The sequence below is a fragment of the Rhipicephalus microplus genome, chromosome 1 (genome assembly GCF_043290135.1).
Source record: "Rhipicephalus microplus isolate Deutch F79 chromosome 1, USDA_Rmic, whole genome shotgun sequence".
Taxonomy (NCBI): Eukaryota; Metazoa; Arthropoda; class Arachnida; order Ixodida; family Ixodidae; genus Rhipicephalus; species Rhipicephalus microplus.
The window spans coordinates 6,725,647-6,744,351 of record NC_134700.1 but is presented as its reverse complement, the minus strand read 5'-3'; the positions used below and the strand labels follow the sequence as shown (position 1 = coordinate 6,744,351).

General features: G+C 47.2%; 1 protein-coding gene across 12 annotated transcripts in view; it reads left to right on the top strand.

Moving 5' to 3' along the window:
• The window catches only part of gwl (serine/threonine-protein kinase greatwall), a 517,662-nt gene that overhangs the window by 146,896 nt on the left and 352,061 nt on the right, over nt 1–18,705 (top strand). For all 12 annotated transcript variants that reach the window (XR_012884867.1, XR_012884871.1, XM_037429392.2 and 9 more), the window contains one exon: nt 13,677–13,816. Coding sequence is in view for 10 of the 12 variants with exons in the window: in XM_037429392.2 (XP_037285289.2) it covers nt 13,677–13,816 (140 nt within the window). In the remaining 2 variants the exon portion in view is untranslated. The remainder of the gene's footprint in view (nt 1–13,676; nt 13,817–18,705) is intronic.

Here is an 18,705-nt window from a genome sequence, read left to right as displayed (position 1 = left end):
CAGTGATGCTGTAGTTTCGCCCAGCAGGTGACAGAGTACGGCTCGCGCAGGCCACGACTTGTTCTTCGGAAGCGTGGTTCCGCTGAAGAAGGGCAGCACCGATGCCAAGTCCACTTGCGTCAGTGTGTAGCACAGTATGTGCTGCAGGGTCAAAATGGCGAAGCACTGGCCGTGATGTGAGGCATTGCTTGAGGGTGTGAAAAGCGGCTTCGCAGTCATCCAACCAGAGAAAGGGTGCGCTCAAGGTCAGAAGTTTGTGCAGAGGAGCCGCAATAGTAGCGAAATCACGTTCAAAGCGGCGGAAATACGATGCTAAGCCAAGGAAGCTGCGGAGGTCTTTCTGTGTGGCTGGTGTAGGAAAGTGCAGTACCGCGGCAACCTTGTCGGGATCGGGCTCAACGCCATGTTTACTGACGACGTGACCTAATACCTTGATGCTGTGACTGGCAAACCGACACTTCTTGGTGTTGAGCTGGAGACCGGCCTTAGCTAAACACGTGAGGACTTTGTCTAGCCGTTCCAGGTGCTGTGAGAAGCTGGACGAAAAGATGACAATGTCGTCCAGGTAGCAAAGGCAGGTCTTCCATTTTAATCCCCGCAGTACCGTGTCTATCATCCGTTCGAATGTGGCTGGGGCATTGCACAGGCCGAAAGGCATCACATTGAATTCATAGAGCCCATCTGGCGTAGCAAACGCAGTCTTCTCTTTATCAGACTCGTGCATTGGAATGTGCCAATAACCGGAGCGCAAGTTGAGACTTGAAAAGTACTCGGCACCTTGTAAAGTGTCAAGAGCGTTGTCAATGCGAGGCATTGGGTAGACGTCCTTAAGAGTGATTTTGTTGAGTGATCTGTAATCAATGCAAAACCGTACCGAGCCATCCTTTTTTTTTTCACTAGTACGACAGAAGAAGACCATGCGCTTGTCGAAGGCCTGATGACGTTGCGCGGGAGCATGTCGTTGACTTGTTCTTCTATAAGCTTGCATTCAAAAGCCGACACATGGTAAGGGCGGCGGCGAATCACACGGGATCCGTCGGTGTTGATACGATGGGCGGTCACTGTTGTTTGACCCAGACCTTCGGAACAAACGTCAAAGCAAGTTTTGTGCTTCATTAATAACGCTAGCAAGGCATCGGTTTGCGTTGGGTTGAGATGTTCACACAAAGTGGCCTTGAGAGCAGGAAATGCATCTTCCGCTGGCATACACTTTGAGAACGACGAAGCAGATGAACCAGTGACGACACAAAGCGGTGTTTCTTCGGTAATGGTGGCAAGAGTGGTCCCCTCAGGCAAAAGAAGTGGTTCTGCCGTCATGTTGCAGGCCGTGATGCTTGCATAACCACGGGAGAACCGCACTAAACACGATGCGGTGGTGATCCCTCGAAAAATGCAGCGCTGGCAAGGAACAACCACAGCGTCACCATCTAGAATGTCTCGTGACTTGATCGTAAGGACACGTTCTTGTCCGGGAGGCAGGAGGAAATCCGCAGCTGTCACAAAGTTGGGCGACGAAAGGTCGGCAGCAGAAGAAAGCTCAGTGTCCGTAATATGAATGAGGGGCCGACCACACGAAATTACAGCAGACGCCGCTGACAAGAAGTCCCAGCCTAAAATTATTTGATGGGCGCACGAAGACAGCACAGCCAATTTTATGTGATGACGGATTCCATCGATGAGAACACGAGCAGTGCACAACCTGGTCGGGCGAATTGGACTGTCATTGTGCCACATAACATGGGACCGGCATAAGGAGTTTGCACTTTACGCAGGCGAAAACACAATTCACGATCAATTACCGAAATCGCGGCTCCAGTGTCTATAAGGGCGTCAACAAAAACACCTTCCACACAAACAGGCAGTAAATTAGCTGGACGAGATGGAGGAGTTGTAACGTTCCGACAACAAGCAGTTTCCCCTCCAAAAACTGCACCATCTAGTTTTCCGAGTCCAGAGAGATCGGAGCGGGACGCAGGGGTGATGACGTACGGCGGAACGGTAACGGAGAACGGCGGCGAGATGAACGAGAAGGATGAGGACCAGCATGAGACCGGGGAGGGGAGGGCGACTGACGTGAGGTGGATGGATACGGTGCGGGATCGTATTCATCGGGTCTCGGGGCATAGTCTCTCTCGTAAGCGGAGTAACCACGTCGTTCATCCTGGTGACGGCGGCGGCAGAAACGGGATATATGACCCCTTATGCCACAGTAGAAGCAGATGGGGCGTGGAGGACGCCATGTAGAATAGTGGCGTGGCCTTGGCGCTTGCGTTTTCATCGCAGCCACATGGTCACATCCGACGTCCGCAGGCATGGTTGGAACTGGTGCAGAGGCCCGCGATGCAACTTCTTTGTACGAAGGCACTGGGACGCGCGCAGGAGACGGGGCATGTGCAGCGCTTGTCATTGATGCCAGTTCGTCCTTGATTATCTCTCGCAGGTTGGGAAGATGTGTGTGGACAGACGCAACGGTAGGGTTGCCTGGAATAAGGCCGTGAAGTTCTTCTCTCACAATTGTGCGGATAAGGGCCCGCAATTCATGCTCTTTGGTAAAGCGAGCGTCGCAGGAGGCGTGTGGAAGGCGCATGGAATGAAGCATGTCCAGGCGTTGGCATGTAGTGATGACGTCCCGGACGGTAGTCGGATTCTGGATCATGAGAGCATTGAAGGCCACAGAGTTGATACCTTTCAGTAGATGTCGGATGCGATCGGCCTCCGTCATGTCATTTTGTGCTCGGCGACAGAGAGCCAGAATATCTTCAATGTAGGACGTATACGATTCGTCGTTCCCCTCGATGCGGGTTGCGAGCTTCTGTTTCGCTACTACAGAACATTCTGCAGACGTGCCAAATACCTGACGGAGATGCCCCGTGAAGGCCGACCAATTGGAGAAGTCGCGCTCGTGGTTGTAATACCAGGTTTTAGCGACGCCATCGAGGTAAAAAGGAACGTAGCGCAGTTTGTGCGCCTCGTCCCAATAATTACAAACGCTGGTTTGATCATAACTGTCCAGCCATTCTTCGACGTCTTCGTTGCGAAGGCCGGAAAATACCGGAGGGTCTCGATGAGAGGTACTCACGGTGTAGTGAAGCCTAAGTGGCTGAGAAGGAGCGGTTGCAGCAGCAGACGCGTTGGGTTCTGCCATCGCTGTTGCTTGAGGGCACAACCGTCGACCAGACCGGAGCTCCAGGGGTGACGGGTAGAGCAGGAGGACGTGGGAACCAAAGCACGCTCCACCACTTATGAGACCACGTCCGGTACGGCAGCAACCAGGTTATATTTTTAATCCAGGCGCACGAGCCAGAGAGACAGCCCGCGTGACATATGATGATGATCACTACAATGGTTTTGTCATACAGATGAAGATGAAGTACATACTCAGCGCTCACAATATATATATATATATATATATATATGTATAAGAAAATTCAAGAAAGAACAATGATCCAGAAAAAGACTTTGGCACGTGGAATCGAACATCTGACCTCTTCCTTGTGAGTATGAAGTGTTAGCCACTTAGGCATGAAGGAGCACCTCCTTCAATATCGAAACGGCAAGCTATTTGTATATGCCACTTACCACTTGCGACGGCCATCTTGGGGGAACATACATGTTTTCAGTATTGTTAGTGAGATGGCGCAATGAGTGCGCGTCGCCAGATCGTTACGACGCAGCAGCAGCGCGCTCTCATCTTCCACGCGTACTTTGTCCTGCGGAAAGCCAGAGGGGGATGGGGTGTGTGTACGGTCACATGTGCTTATTTCGGGTAGGAAGAATTGTACGCTTTAGGCTTTCACCGAATGATTCTGTTGTAGTTACTGGGTGCACAAAGGTCAATGCACTCGCTGCACAGTCTCCATTTGCGAAAAGGGCGTGCTTTTCAGACACAGCGAAGTAAAAACTGAGACACTTACTCGCGTTAATGTGTACCTCTGAGTATATTTCGTGCGTCATTTGTGCATGAAACATAGGGTATGTTTCGATCTGCTTGTCATTCTTCGCGTGACCTTTCAATTTGTTGCTATTGCATTTATTGCTTTGCCTTTGTGGCAAAGCTGGGACTTTGTTTGTTATGAGGAGTGATGTCATGTCATGTGACACAATGACAAAGGCTGATCGTTTTTGATTGGCTTGATAAAACAAGTAGCGTGCAAGTGGTGGTTGCTAGGCCATACGAGTGGATGCTAAAAACAGAAAATCTTTTTTATACTTTCTCAGAAATTAATCATTTTTGTTCCTAAATGATGTATTTTCAGAACAACGAAGACGACATTTTGTCTGTGAACGCGGCAATGGTACGCCAGCAACTAAAGATGGAAACATGTCATGTTTTAGTGAGCCGAAAATGCAACACGTGGCAGATGCCGGCATTGCCGTAGAAGGAATCTTGCGTGCAAGCTGAGAAGTGTCCCTGCCAAATGAATATGTGTGTATCTTATACAGTGAGACCGTAGAAGTGTATACTACCCAACACAAATCGCTTGTCATAATCATGCCATCAAAAAGAGCACTAGCGAGGTACTCTGAGAAGGCCACCCTGAGGTGACATTTTCGGTATGTCTTTATCAGATGCGCGCTGCTATTAGAAGCAGTCTTTCAAATGTGAAAGGGAACATTTCTCCTCATCTGCTTGAGTTTTGAAGTTTGAGGACTCGGTAACTTCACTTTTCCTGCACCGATTTGCATCATTCTTGTTGCATTCGTATCAGCAATCATTGCTACACGCGTTCCAGTGCTAAATGAAGCTGTCACAAAAGTGTTGCAGAGCTCTTTTAATTTATCTTAAAATAAGTGCAGCACCTATACAAAGATTTTAAGCTCTTGCCCAGAAGGCCGGGACTATGATGACGGGGCCAATCAGCGCAATACTATCATTAGATTGAGGGAGCCCCTCATCATAGTGCAATCATCACTATGGGGACAGGGCCCGGCAGCATAGTACTATTTTTAGTGTAAGGGCACCTGTCTGTGTAGTGTAATCATAACAGCGAAAGGGCCCGTGATCGTAGTGATGAAACTATAGCAAAGAGCCCAGTCATCCTAGAGCAATGACTGCGGTGAGGGGGCCTGTTGCTGTAAATTGCTAGTCGTTTTAGACACTGCCGCCATGCTGTTGTGCTGGCACAGTGGGTTGATGTGCAGTTGGGAAAGCAGTCGTGCTGCAGGTCATCATTTCGAAGTCCTGTTTTGTTATTGTTTACCTTTTTTTACAGGGTAATGCATCAAAATTGACGTTACTGCTTTCAAGGAGTCGTTATTTCGCTTTTCTGCATGAAAAACATGTCGCTGACTGCAAGGGTTGTTAGGCAGCCCTACTGTGTGGATTTCGTGGTGCAGTGTCATTGGTGTCCTACTTCGGTTCCAATTACACTTTTTTTTCTTTATTTTTTGCTTTCAGTATTGTTTCAAGTATTGTTACTTATGTTTAAATGATAACCGCGTTTATTCATCGGGGATAACTATCGGTTTTTTTTTCATGTCCAACATGGAATGAAGACTTTCCCCAATTATTTATGGTTGATGCTCCCCTGGGCGAGCAGATTCCATTGTATGAGCACGAATTAAAATTATTATTGCGTTAAACAACCACCCTCGAAGGGGTTTCCATCGCATTACATTAATTCAGTAGCTCCAAATAATCATTTGTTACACATAATGTGATATGGTGGTCTAGTGGTTAAGGTACTCAGCTGCTGACCCGCAGGCTGCGGGATCAAATCCCGGCTGTGGCGGCTGCATTTCCGATGGAGGCGGAAATGTTGTAGGCCCGTGTACTCAGATTTGGGTGCACGTTAAAGAACCTCAGGTGGTCAAAAGTTCCGGAGCCCTCCACTACGGCGTCTCTCATAATCAAATGGTGGTTTTGGGACGTTAAACCCCACAAATCAATCAATCAACATAATGTGATATGCCCAAGTCAATCCATTCCATGTTTTTTTCGTGGCGCAGTATAAAGGGGACATATGGGCTTATGCCAAATCTAGTGCAGCTCAACATAGAATGTGCTCCAATCCTCAGGGCTGCATAGTCGGGACAGTATGTTTCAATAAGTCCCAAAACCACAATATATAAGACGACAATACATGTGCCTTTGGCTTTGGGCCTCCTGTGGCTGAAATCCTGTTTTGTATTCATTTGCACGCACAAAATTCATGTTATACTTGCCAAGTCTCCCAGATTGGCCGGGAGACTCCGGGATTTTGACAGTTTTTTTTTTTCCTGTTGTACAATTGTCATGAAAATCTCCTGGAAATCGAAATTTCTGTGCGTGATCTGGCCGCATTGACAAAAAAAAGCAGTTCAATCCGCTCGAACTTTCTGAACCTACCCCATTTTATTCCTAATGATTTTAAGAGGCGTTCACGTAAACGTACAGTATAATCTCAGTAATGCGAAACCGCGGCAGATACGAATTCTTGAAATTCCCCAGTCAAATTTTACTGTATTTATTGGGCCTCAATTCCGAACACATTTTCTAATCGCAGCGAGTGATACGAACTTTAGTACGGAAACGTCGAATGAAGGCCGCGAGCAGTGTATCTGAAGCTTCGGAAGTACACGTGCGACTGGCGCACTACAGTGCGTGTGATTGTCGTTGCCACAACCGCTGTGGACGAAACCGCAGTCACTCTTGACACAATCATGTATAGCTTTCCGCAAACTCTGCAGACATAACTACGGCAGATGCTATCGTCGCAGCCTAGCGCACGGGGATTCTAAAATGAACTACCGTTTGCCGCAACCACCGTGCACAAAACCGCGGTCGCAGCGATGCGATAGCGATCTACGAGCTCCGAGGGCACGCTGCGGTAGGTTAAAAACAGCAAATACGTAAAAAAAAGTTTAAAAAAGTTACAGTTTCGTCGCACAGGCGATGCAATAAATGTGACAGCAACAACTTGGAATGTAACGCTGAGAACGGCAAGCAGATCGAAACGTGCAGCACGCCGCTCACACACAAATGACGCACAGAAACGATACCCGCAAGATGAGAGCGAACTAACAATAAGGTGTTTTAGAATACCGTTTGCATGTGCTGCAAGCGTAGCGGGCGCTATATGAGTTTTAGAATAGCGATCGTTCTGCTGCAAACCGCAACGCACGATCACAAGGACACTGTAGCCTCGAAACCAGCGCTTGCGGGCCACATGAGGGCCGTGATCGCCGCACGCAATTTCGGATTTTCTGCGTGCAGTCCGCGAACAAGAACGTCGACGACGCATGCGCTGTGGTAGCGACCGCACCGCAAGGGCTCGTGGTGCGCTATTCTAAAACTCCCTAACATTTACTGCTCGACAAGTAACGCACTGTTTAAACAAAAACGATGCACGATACGTAATCACAGGTACAGATGAGTACAAACTAACACGTGTCCCAGTTGTTATACCTCGCTGTGTATGAAAAGCGCGCTGTATTCACAAAAGGGGCCTGTGTAGAGACCAAAGTGACCTTTGTGGGTCCTGCAACTAATGCTTTCGTTTAAGTAAAAGCTGAAGGCACACGATTCCCCCTCCAGAGGATAAGCGCGCGTGCACAGGCATCCATCCATGGGGCAAAGTACAGTGTTTTAGAAGGGGGTAGTGGGATAAGCAGCAGGAGCACCCTACGCATAGAAGTGAGGCGGCGAGTGCGAACGAGACCTGGATGCTGGTGGCGGCGCTGTAGTCGCGTGGGCTGGCTGATGTGGCTGCCGCTGCTGCTTCGCGCGCTTGTCGTGACGGCCGCACGCACGGACGGATGAACGCACCCAGCAATCAACATAGTCCCATGCAGTTCCTAATTGTCAATAATTGCCTGTAATTTTATAACCTTGCTAAGACCGTACACTTAGGCAAAGTTGAATTTAACGGAGTTAGTGCAAAAATAGTTCTCTCCTGAGTGCGCAAGATCCTCCTGCTCAGGAAGCCAAGGTTCCTGCAGTGAACCACCTGATTGAAAAAGGGACCTTAGTATCAGCCTAACGCATGTTTCAAAGTATTCCTGCAGAGCACAGGGAATTGGTAGAGCAGAAGAGCTATGGCCGTTTAATACATTATATGGCAGGTTATGTTGCTCGAAATTAAGTTTCTGAAGCGTTATGATTGCATGCCCTGCAAGACCCTTCTTGTAGAAGCCCCTCATACGGAAAACAGAAACACTGAGTTCACTGTGATATGTAACAAGGGAGGCTTGTTGTATCCCTCACAGGAGCTTTTTAGGGCAGTTAGGACTTCTTCACTGTGTTTTTCAGCCGAGAGAACTAAACTCTACAGGGACAGCACAGTGAATGTGACGTTGCTGGTGAATGAGAACTTTTGTAATGCCTTAGGTTGCAGCCAGCATCCAGATGCGCTCACAACAGAGTTGACCAAGTTGTATGTGCTGACCATGCTGCATTTTTATGTAAAAGGGCTCAACAAACCGCGACATGAATGGCGTAAAAAGAAATTCCATGCGAAGATCACCCGTTGCTCTTAATGCCTCTCTCGTTGCAGCCATGTACTTTGAGAACACTGTGGTGTTTTGTGCCAATAACGCAAACAGGCGGAAGGCCAGGGGTGAAGCACTGCTCAAGAGTGTTCATGCAAACACGGAGTTTGCATGCTTCGTAGACGCGGCGCAAAACGGTCGAACAGCCAACTTCTCGGTAGTTGCAGTTGACCACGCAAGTTGTGTTATTCACTCCGCGTTTATCAGGAACACCATTCCCGCTAAAGCTGAGCAGGTAGCCATAGCTCCCGCTCTCCTTGACGGCTCCCGGCAACACATCTATACAGGCTCACGAGCGGCAGTGGGAGCCTTTGCATCTGGTTCAGTATCGGCTGAAAAAGGTCACATCTTAGGTAATAGGGATATTTCAGAACACGCCATAATTTGCTCTCCGGCTCACCTTCAATCACATCTGGCCTCCATGGCGAACCTAAATGAGATCACCCACGCCCGAGCACGCGAACTTACTCACCGTGCTGGGCAACCTGCAGGACCTTCAGACTCCAACCTAATGGTCTTTAGAGATGCTCTCCTCACTTTTAACGAAGTGACCAAACATTATCAGCTGGACAGAAGGATTTTCCTCTTTCCTCATATGCAACTTTGTAGTTCCCAGGCATCTACCCTTCGCATGCTTCAAACCAGATCATACCCCAGTCTTTATTCCCGTAGCCAGTTTATTGAAAGCATTAATTCAACATGCCAAGATTGTGGCGTCATATTCACGTTAGAACACATGCTCTGGCAGTGCCCCTCATCACGCGATTCTTGGCACATGACCGAAGAGGAATGGAGCTCTGTGCTCAGGAGCTCAGAACTTGCACATCAACTCTGGGCTGTCCAGAGGGCCCACAACGCGGCGGTGAGGCTCAGCCTACCATTTCCGACGTGGGAGCGGCCCGCTGCTCTATCTCCTTGAGGTAGTGTTCAGCAGGACGTCAATAAAGTTTTGTGTCTGTCTCTCTGTCTGCTAGCCTTGTTTTTATTTTTTACGACGTCGTGAAACTTTGCTATCTCGGGTCGCTACTACAGCCGCGCTATAGCGGCATCGTCTTGGGAATAATCAAATTCCAAGCTCTCAGTGGATATGTACAAGGGTAAACGAAACTGTTCGTAATGAAATCGATATAGGGCATATATGTTTCGATTGTGTTAGTACATGCGGCACGGCAGTAGCTTGGCTTAGTCACTCGTGAATGCGATTGAGACCTAACGTATGACAATTGCCAATGGCAAATGATATGGACAATTTAACCATTCAAATTTTTACGTCTACAGTGTTCGCGAGCCTTTAGTTTACCAATCGGCCGCATTGTCCTGCGCCCGTTTTCTGCACTTGTTTGGTCAGCTTTATTTTCACGCTAGCTTAAAACGTCTGCCTGTCCAGGTTTCTCTGCACTTGTAACAATACTGATTGTTGGCCTAGTTGGTACTTGCTTACTGACATGAAGGACGACGGCGGTGGCGACGGAAAAAAAAAAACAACAACAAAAACAGCCTGGACTGTCCATATAATTGCTAGCCCAATAAAAAGGGGCCACATGCATTTTTGCGTTCTTGTCAAAAGAATCTAGTAGTGAGCAAAGCTTTGACTCATGCTTTTGCGGCAGCCAGCTGGGCCGTCCTGTCCGTTTACGTGTGTCCCAGGAACACACGCGAGTTGTTTTGACTGAAATAGATTCTGCTAGTTAGGTTTATTCTTTGAGACTGTCGCTTTAGTGAAAAACTCTACCCTCGTGTCTTCGGCCACTCCTAGCCATTATTAGACCGCAACGCTGATAGTGGCATTTGTAATTGAGACACCCCCCCCCCCCCCCCTACCCTTGCGGAAATCTCCCGGATTCAGAATTCTTGAACTTGGCAGGTATGTCATGTTCTCAAATCGACTCTTTTAAACGGGGATATGCGTGTTGCTTTCGTCCCATGAACGTGTGCTATTGCTGTGCAATTGTTGATAGACATGCGAGCTGTGTACGATGGGGTAAATATTCGCATATGGTGAGCTCTTAGTAGCTGTCTTACCATCCTGAGACGACACTTTTCCCCCGGAAGTGAGGCGTGTTGCTTATCATTCTTGGGGAATAAAATGTGAGTTGATGAAACGAATATGTAAGAATAATAAACATGCATGTAGCAGCATCGATGTATCTTACATTGAGGGAAGATAGCCATAGGGTGTTTTAATGCAGTCACCTCCCCTGCACTTAAAAAAAAGAACAATAAAAACTTATTTAATCACTTCAGTAAGAGCACTAAAAGCAGAACTATGTTGGGACCCATGATCATAGGCAGTCCTGTTAAAACCGGCCACACCACTATATTACGTCATTACGGCTGTATTGCCTTGATGTAGCAGTGTTTGCGCATGAGCTTTTAATGGTGATAGTTAAAACTTATTCATAGCTGGTCGAGGTAAAATTCTCAAAAAACAAAGACAGAGTAAAGGAATGACACAAGACGAGCGCTACCAACTTGCCCAGTTTTCAATACTACTCATTGAAAACTTACTGTACTTGCAGCACTGCAGTGGATTTCGCAGTAAGGCGAGCTCAGACTAGGGCTCCGCTGCATCTGCCACTCAGTGAGCCAGCTCCATTAGAGAGAACTTGGACTCGGCCGATTGTCCAGGTTCTTGCAGGCCAGTGGCTATTCCCATCGCTCCATTTTAGGATGTTGCCCAACGCGTTTCTCTCTTTAAAATAGGCACAATATTTGAAACAATATTGAGAGCAGAAAAGGAAGAGAAAAGTAAACTTGGTCAGCACGATTGAAACTTAAGTTGCACACCACAACATATCCACTGCACCTTGAAAAATAAATGCGGTAGGGCTGTGTAACAACCAGCACAAACAGCGGCATGGCTTTCTCACAAAAAAAAAAGCAAAATTATGACTCCTTTAGAGCAGTGGTATCAATCTTGATGCATTAACTTGAAATAGAAAACACAGCAAAAGTTATGAAATTGGGAATTTGAACTGCCAAGCTTGCATCATTACCACTTCTCCAACTGCGCGTCAACAAACTGCATCACAAATGCATGACAGCAGCGTCAAAAAATGCCTACAAATTTATGCAACAGGCCCCCACATTTTTACCATCACACTGCAGTGACGGGCCTCCTCACTTTATTCATTGCTTTACGGGGCTGCGTCACTATAGCTGCATAGTTATGACGCAGGGTCCCCTCACTCTAAGGATAGGACGACGCTGACGGGCCCCGTCACCGTAATCACGATAACACTACTCTGATGCGCCCCCCTCACTTTAACGACAGTGCTGCATTGATGGGCCCTGTCACCATAGTCACCGTCTTTCCAGAATGGTGGGTTTGTTTGCTTTCACATAGGTAGGCTGTTTTTTTTAAGGCTAGCTTAGTTTTGATGGCGCTGCCTACTTATGGGTTTTCGATGATTAGTATTTAGTGATTGTGCATGCATCTTTCTATTTATGTTTCTTATGCAAATGGTGCCTTAATCTCAAATGTTTTCTATCACTTTTGCATGGTAGGAAGCTGTTTAGGCATTGGTGCGCAGCCATGATGTGATGTTTCTGGTGAAGGTTTAGCACTTGTGTTATCGGGATGGATGGCTGACGAATGTTATTGTCACCTTGCTAGTTGCAGTTATAAATTTGCATGTCTGCTCGATGAACATCGATTGAAAGTTGAGTGCCTGTCCTGTGCGTCTATTGTCTACATTGCTGTTCCATAGCACAGGTCTGTTTTGCATCACATGCAAGGGTAGTTAAGGTCAATACTTATGCGGCAAGCACTGCTGCCAAAGGGAGTATGAATGTGAGTAAATTGCTTTGAGTGTGTATACAATTCCGAATGCAAGTGGGTATGTGAAGGTGCCAGTGCTCGTGAGTATGAATCAGAGTCAGTACAAATTCTGAAAAAAACGGCAGGCCTGCGCGGTAAGTGCTGCACAGTCACAGCGAAAGCTAGAAGAGCGGCCTTTCAGAGCCTTTTCAAAATACTCATTGGGTAACTACTGCAAGCACACTTTCTTGGTACCCACTAGGGCATTAATAATAAACTTCAAGTTGTGGGCTGGCATTCGCTATGCTATTTTTCGTCAGTCTTCTGAGAGGCGTGGTATCTGCTAAACACTTGCAAGGAATTTCGTGCCAATTGTCCATGCAGTGGCTGACGACGATGAGGAATTACGGTATGGCTTAAGTGGGTATGCACCACAGTTAATAGGGGAACAAGAACAAGCTTTTGTGATGGTTCGGAGCATAGGTTGGCCCGCTCGTTACGCTATTCGCATTGTTCGACGACTGGTTGTTCTTTCGCTGTTGTAAAATGCTTAATAAGTCGTATTAGGGCAATCGCTTTCCTGACATCAAGCCTGCCTGAGGCGAGTTTGACAGTAAGTCACAAGCATTGGTGTAGCTCAGTGGTAGAATACTGGGCTGGCACCCAGCATACCCGGGTTCGAGCCCCACTGTGCCATTGGTGTTAGGTCATGCCTGTTTAAGGCAAGTTTGACTACAAATTATAAGCACCGATGTAACTCAGTGGTAGAATATTGACCTTGCACACAGCTGACACAAGTTCAAGTGCCACTGCGTCATTGCTGCACGGTTTTGTTTTGTAATTTCGCCGATGTGGTTACGAACACCGGCAGTGGTGGACAACAACTGCACGTGACCTGAAAAGTGATCTCGTAACACCTTTCGCTGTAAAAAAGTAGGGTGAGGGGGTATTCTTTTGCAGTGCCGACCAGTGTGTTTGTTGTGTAATCTCCAGAAGCCAGGAGCCAATTACCCGTGAGACTATTGACGCTGACAAGATGTACACACTTGTGACGATTGTCTAAGCTCTGCTTGCTTCTACAATAAGAAAAGGAATTTCCACACAGGCTCTAGTTGTGTGTTCCTTTGAATGTCAGTGATAAATATATTGTGCATTTCTGGAAAAATATAAGTAGTCAGTGCTCATGTGTCCCTGGGTACATACATAATTGATACAGTTCTAATGTATTCAGACACAGATAGTGCTGAGTTGCCATAGAAAACCTGATTTTCATACAAAATAGAAATGAGTAAGCATTTCAGTTCCGTGTTGCATCCACAATGACATTTGCAGAATTGTGCCAGCATGGTATGAAAACACAATTTATGCATATCGTATGCAAGGAAACTGTGTGAACAGCACTCGTGGTTAGTAAGTATATTTGATGTAAATGCTGCTCCATGTGCAGGTGATGGAGTACATGATTGGCGGAGATGTCAAGTCATTGCTGCATGCCTATGGCTTCTTTGAGGAGCCCATGGCTCGCTTCTACACGGCAGAGTCAGCCCTTGCTCTGGACTACCTTCATCGCCGAGGCATTATCCACAGGTTGGCTTTCAAAAGCAGCATCTATTGGTTTCAGAATGTTTTTCAAAGTGGCAATTCACTCTATGGGCATGAATTGCACAAAATGAAATTAATTTTTTATATGTGCTGATTTCTTGTATACTAAAAATGGGGTCATTGCCATGTCTTTTATGCGAGCCCAGGAAGACCTCTTCTGAGAAATCGAAAACTCGGTGGTTTGCCTTTCAATAAATCTTGCTGCATAGATAATACAATACAACTGTCATCTTCACTTATTTTTGCCACCCAGAGGGAGAAATAACCTGACAAACTTTGGTAATGAAATCTATATCTAAGGTATAACCACTTTCTTGAACCACTTTCTTGAAGGCTTGCCTGTGCAAACGTGCGGCATCCGTTCATTAGCCACTCATGATAAAGTGCCCAAGCATGGTCATTTAAAGGCTTATTGATGCACATCTCTAGTTCCTGGGAAGCCACCTGGTGAGTATGACCACCACATATTTCTGTGGCAACCTGTGAGCTTGCCTTCGGCATGCGGGTTTGAGCTGCACATAAGAGCATTCACTAACGTGAGCTCTTATAGAGAATACATGCGCATTTTGAGAAGCCTTAGTGTGCTCAAATTTGGCCAGGTTTACACGAGGTTTTTCGACACTGCATTCCTTTTTAGTTATTATAGAAAATGTTGCGGACAGATATTTTCCTCAGGTTTTTATTTTTAACAAACTAGAAACAAATATAAAAAAGAACATTAAATTGGCATCACAACATTTGCTTCCTTTATCTTTTCTCATTATGATCAATTGTCATGCATGTCAAGCCTCTGGTTTCCATTTTACAGGCTTTGAAAGTGTTGTATGTACTTATAATCTGATTTAAAAATTGTGCCAAATTCAAGAAGTGCAACGCGGCTCCACCTGGTATCTCCTATATTCTGTGTTGCTACATCCTACTGCCAAGCTCTCATATGACTGTATTCGTGCGCAGCAGTGAAAAGTAAGGGATTTGCTGAGTGAGCTTGAACAATTTTAGGAGGGGGGCTACTGTGCGGCCTCTTTTGCTCCCGTGCATGTTCTGCACGACAATTAAGGGGAATGGTAGGCTAATAAAGGTGTGTGACTGAAACACAAAGCAGCAATTCTTGGTGTGGTGACGGGCTACCAGCACTTTTATAGACAGGGTGTTGAGAGGTCCTTGATGTTCAGAAAACTACCCCTCGTTCACAGCTAATCGTCCAATTTAGTGCTCACAGAGTTGACTGCGATTGCAAGGCGAACAGCAGCGGCTTCTGCAGCAGAGGCGAGCCAATTAAGAGACTCATGTGCTTTTGCTTAGTTTTGGTGGTTAGAAGGGCCCCGCGACACTTTTTGCATAGCCTTATTTAGCAACAGGACCCGTGTAGCAATTACTACTGAGACAAATGCAACAAGAAATATGCAAATTGGTGCACGGAAAGTGAAGTTATGAGTCCTTGAAGTTTCAAACTCGAGCAGATGATGACGAAAAATGTTTTCTTTCACATTTCACTCGCCTGCTGACGTCAAAGACCGCTTCCAATCGTAGCGCACGTCCCATAAAGACATACCGGAAATGTCACCTCATGGTGGCCTTCAAACAATACCTCGCTACCATATTTTTTGGCAGCGGTATTACGAACCCCGTGCGTCGGGTAGCAGACGGTCTCACGGTCACAGCGTGTAAGATACACACATACGCTTTAGGCTGGGACACTTCTCGACTTGCTTGCAAGACACATTCTACGGCAGCGCCAGCGCCCACCGCCTGTCGCATTTTTGGCTCGCTAAAAACGGGGCATGCATTTTCACTTTTAGTGTATGGTGTATCATAGCCTCATTCGCAGGCTAAGTGTTGTGTTCGTTCAGAAAATACATCATTGAGAAGTAGGAATGATTTCTTTCTTAGAATGTGTAAAAAGGTTGTTTTCACACGTATGGCCTAGCTATCACCATATGAATATTGCATGCTATTTGTCGCATCAAGCGAGTCAAAAAGGAACGATCTTTGTCGTCACGTCACGTGACACGACATCTCTTCCCATAACAAAAATAGCCGATAAAATAGCCGATGTGTGTCACCTGTGGAGTCTGCAGTGCCCCAGGCTCTTGGAGTGAATGGACACAGTAGACGCTGTCGGAACTAACCAAGCAATACATATTTATTTAACTACTTTTGAACAACGATATTGTCCACTGAATCATTGTAACATCAATCGTGATCAGCACGCTAAGACATCCTTACACAATACTACCATACACTCCGAAACATGACAAACACAATAACACACCCAAGTGGCGTAGCCAACCCTTCACTCCCCACAAGGGCCCCCGGCAGACAGCCCACGGTGCTGTGCACTGGGGCCATCCCGCGAGAGACAACTGTTCGTGCCGAACGCCACGGTGACAGAGAAAGAGACTCTCTCCTCTGTGTCTGCCACCACCAAGGCTTGCCTGTCGCCAGGGGTCACCCCCAACGCTACCGCTCTAACAACCATGATGATGATAGCTGTGATCTGAGCTCGCGAACACACCACCTACCGCGCAATAGTTGCGACCCCTGAATGCGGCTTCTGCGCGAGACACCAGCGCCACGAAGCACAAACAACTTTACAGGGGATGTCAGCACCCCTACATTCCCTCAACCTCAATTCAAACCATTTTCTGAAAAGAAAAGAAATCCGTTCACAAGCTCTAACAAAACATGACAACCCATGTCCCTACATAATGTCCGTGCTCGGCGACACCACCGCCGGTCGACACTGCTGCACTGTCCGGCTGGATGACTTCACCTCAGTACCAGTTCTGCAACAGCAATGTTGCCATCGGCACGATGAACCGTCACTCGCGCCGACCCGTCTTCTGGTTGTGACCAGTACTCACGAGGGCGCCGGACTGCAAGCATTTGCGCAGGTCCCAGGCATCTCCATCGCCCGACCTCACGACCACATTCCTGGCCAGCGGGGATGATGACGTGCAGAAGACAGCCAGCCGCGGGTTACATCATTCCTGCTGCGTACATTCCAAAGCACTTGAAAGAACGACGCAGTAGGCCAAAGAAAAGGAAGCTTCGGGCTCCTCGCCCACATGGTACAATGGTCAGTACTGTTAGCTAATACACTGGCTGCAACCGAAACGCCCATCAAAATAAATCAAAAATCACGTTTTGCTAGCTCGTGCACTGCTAGAGGAAAAAAAAGTGAAGCAAAGTGCAAACCCTCCACGCCACGATCCACCTAGTTTAGCCACGTGCGACAGGCGGCTGTGCAGAGCCTTAGGCCTATTGAGTCGCTCGACAACAACCCGCATCCATCCAGCACCCAGCCCAGGCGCAGAAGAGGCAGCTGCAAGAAGACATACACTCTTTGAGGTGGCCCTATCGCTTGCCACACACAGCAGCTTACCGAGCGATCGGCGTCCACCGTACCGAACAGTGTTACGGCGCCAAGTCGCAATACCAGACAGCAACGACGCCCGGCTCCCTGAGCCCTAAAGAGATAGAAGAAGCTATTTACAGAAAATCAGACCACCCACGAGGCTTCCGTACTCACTCGCTTCGGGCTTGGCCTACAATCCACCTACTCTAAGCTTTGCTCACCCCAGGGTGCAGACCGCACGGCTCTCGCAACAACTGAGCAGCGTTCTTTAAAACCAACCACAATAACAAAAAAAAATCACACTTGCGAGCAGAAAAAATAAAAACTCAACGTGCCGACAAGTTCAAACACGTAAAAAAAAAAAAAAAACCAATCTCTTCGCTCTCAGCAAAGCACACTGCCGACGCTAGCAAAGAAGTCCCCCTAGGTCTACTCTACCCTGGCTCTAATCAAAGCATGCTCCGAACCGCGAAAACTGTCGTCCGATGGTCCAAGAGCCCCACGTTGGGTGGCATGGCTATATTCCGTTGCACTATAATTTTGAAGAGTTACGTGATGTCAGATATAAAAAAGTTGGCTGCCAGCTTTACAATTTATTGCAGTCACTTTCATTGCTTCACCATTCCAGTGGAACTGCTTTTTATAACATGATGGCAGCATGCGGAAAATAAATAAAGGATGGCAATCAGGTAGCTCAGAATAAGGGGGGGTGGTGTCCTTTTTCTGGAACAGAAAAGCTTAGCAACGGCAGGTGCACATGGCTGCTATTCGAACGCATGTGCCAATTCTTGTTAATTTGGCCGCTGTGCTTTGCGCTTATCGACTTGGCGGTTGATGCCTGTGGGTTCAAGTAAAAAAAGCTTAACATAGATGGCTATTCACAACCAAAGTCTCTGTTGCCCCGTTAGGGTGATGGAATGAATGCGATAGCAGCAAATTGTAACGTTGTATGAAGTGAGGCTGGCAGCTAACTTTTATTAATCTGACCGTATGTAACTATACAAAGAGCTGGTGTACGAGAGTACGACCACTTCGAGGAGAGCATAAAGCACTGCGCGGGCCTGGGCTCGAAAGTGCGGGCCTGGGCCAAGCCTGGGCCGGGCCTGGGCTTGAAGCTACGGGCCGGGGCCAGGCCTGGGCTTCAGGCTGCGGGAGCAATAAAGATTTTCTGTTTTTTTTTATTTGTGGTTACTTATACAGTACAATCTGTAAGTAAACAAAGATATTTGTTACTCGCATCCTTCATTGTGCCTATAAAGGTGTAGGCCGAATCGTATGTGGCTATCCTTCTGGTCAAATTGGAAGCCGTAAATCACCTTCAAAGCTTCATATTAATTTTCGCTTGGGCAGTGAGGGAATTAAGGGGATATAAATTGTCACAGACATCGCAAGCTCGTAACTGTCTTGTCGAGGCGCGTATGTGAAGCATCTTAAGGTGCAGGCGCGTGTAATTCGCGCCATTCAAAAAATGAAGGCCCTACCACTTTGCAGCGACCACTGCAAGATTTGATAACTC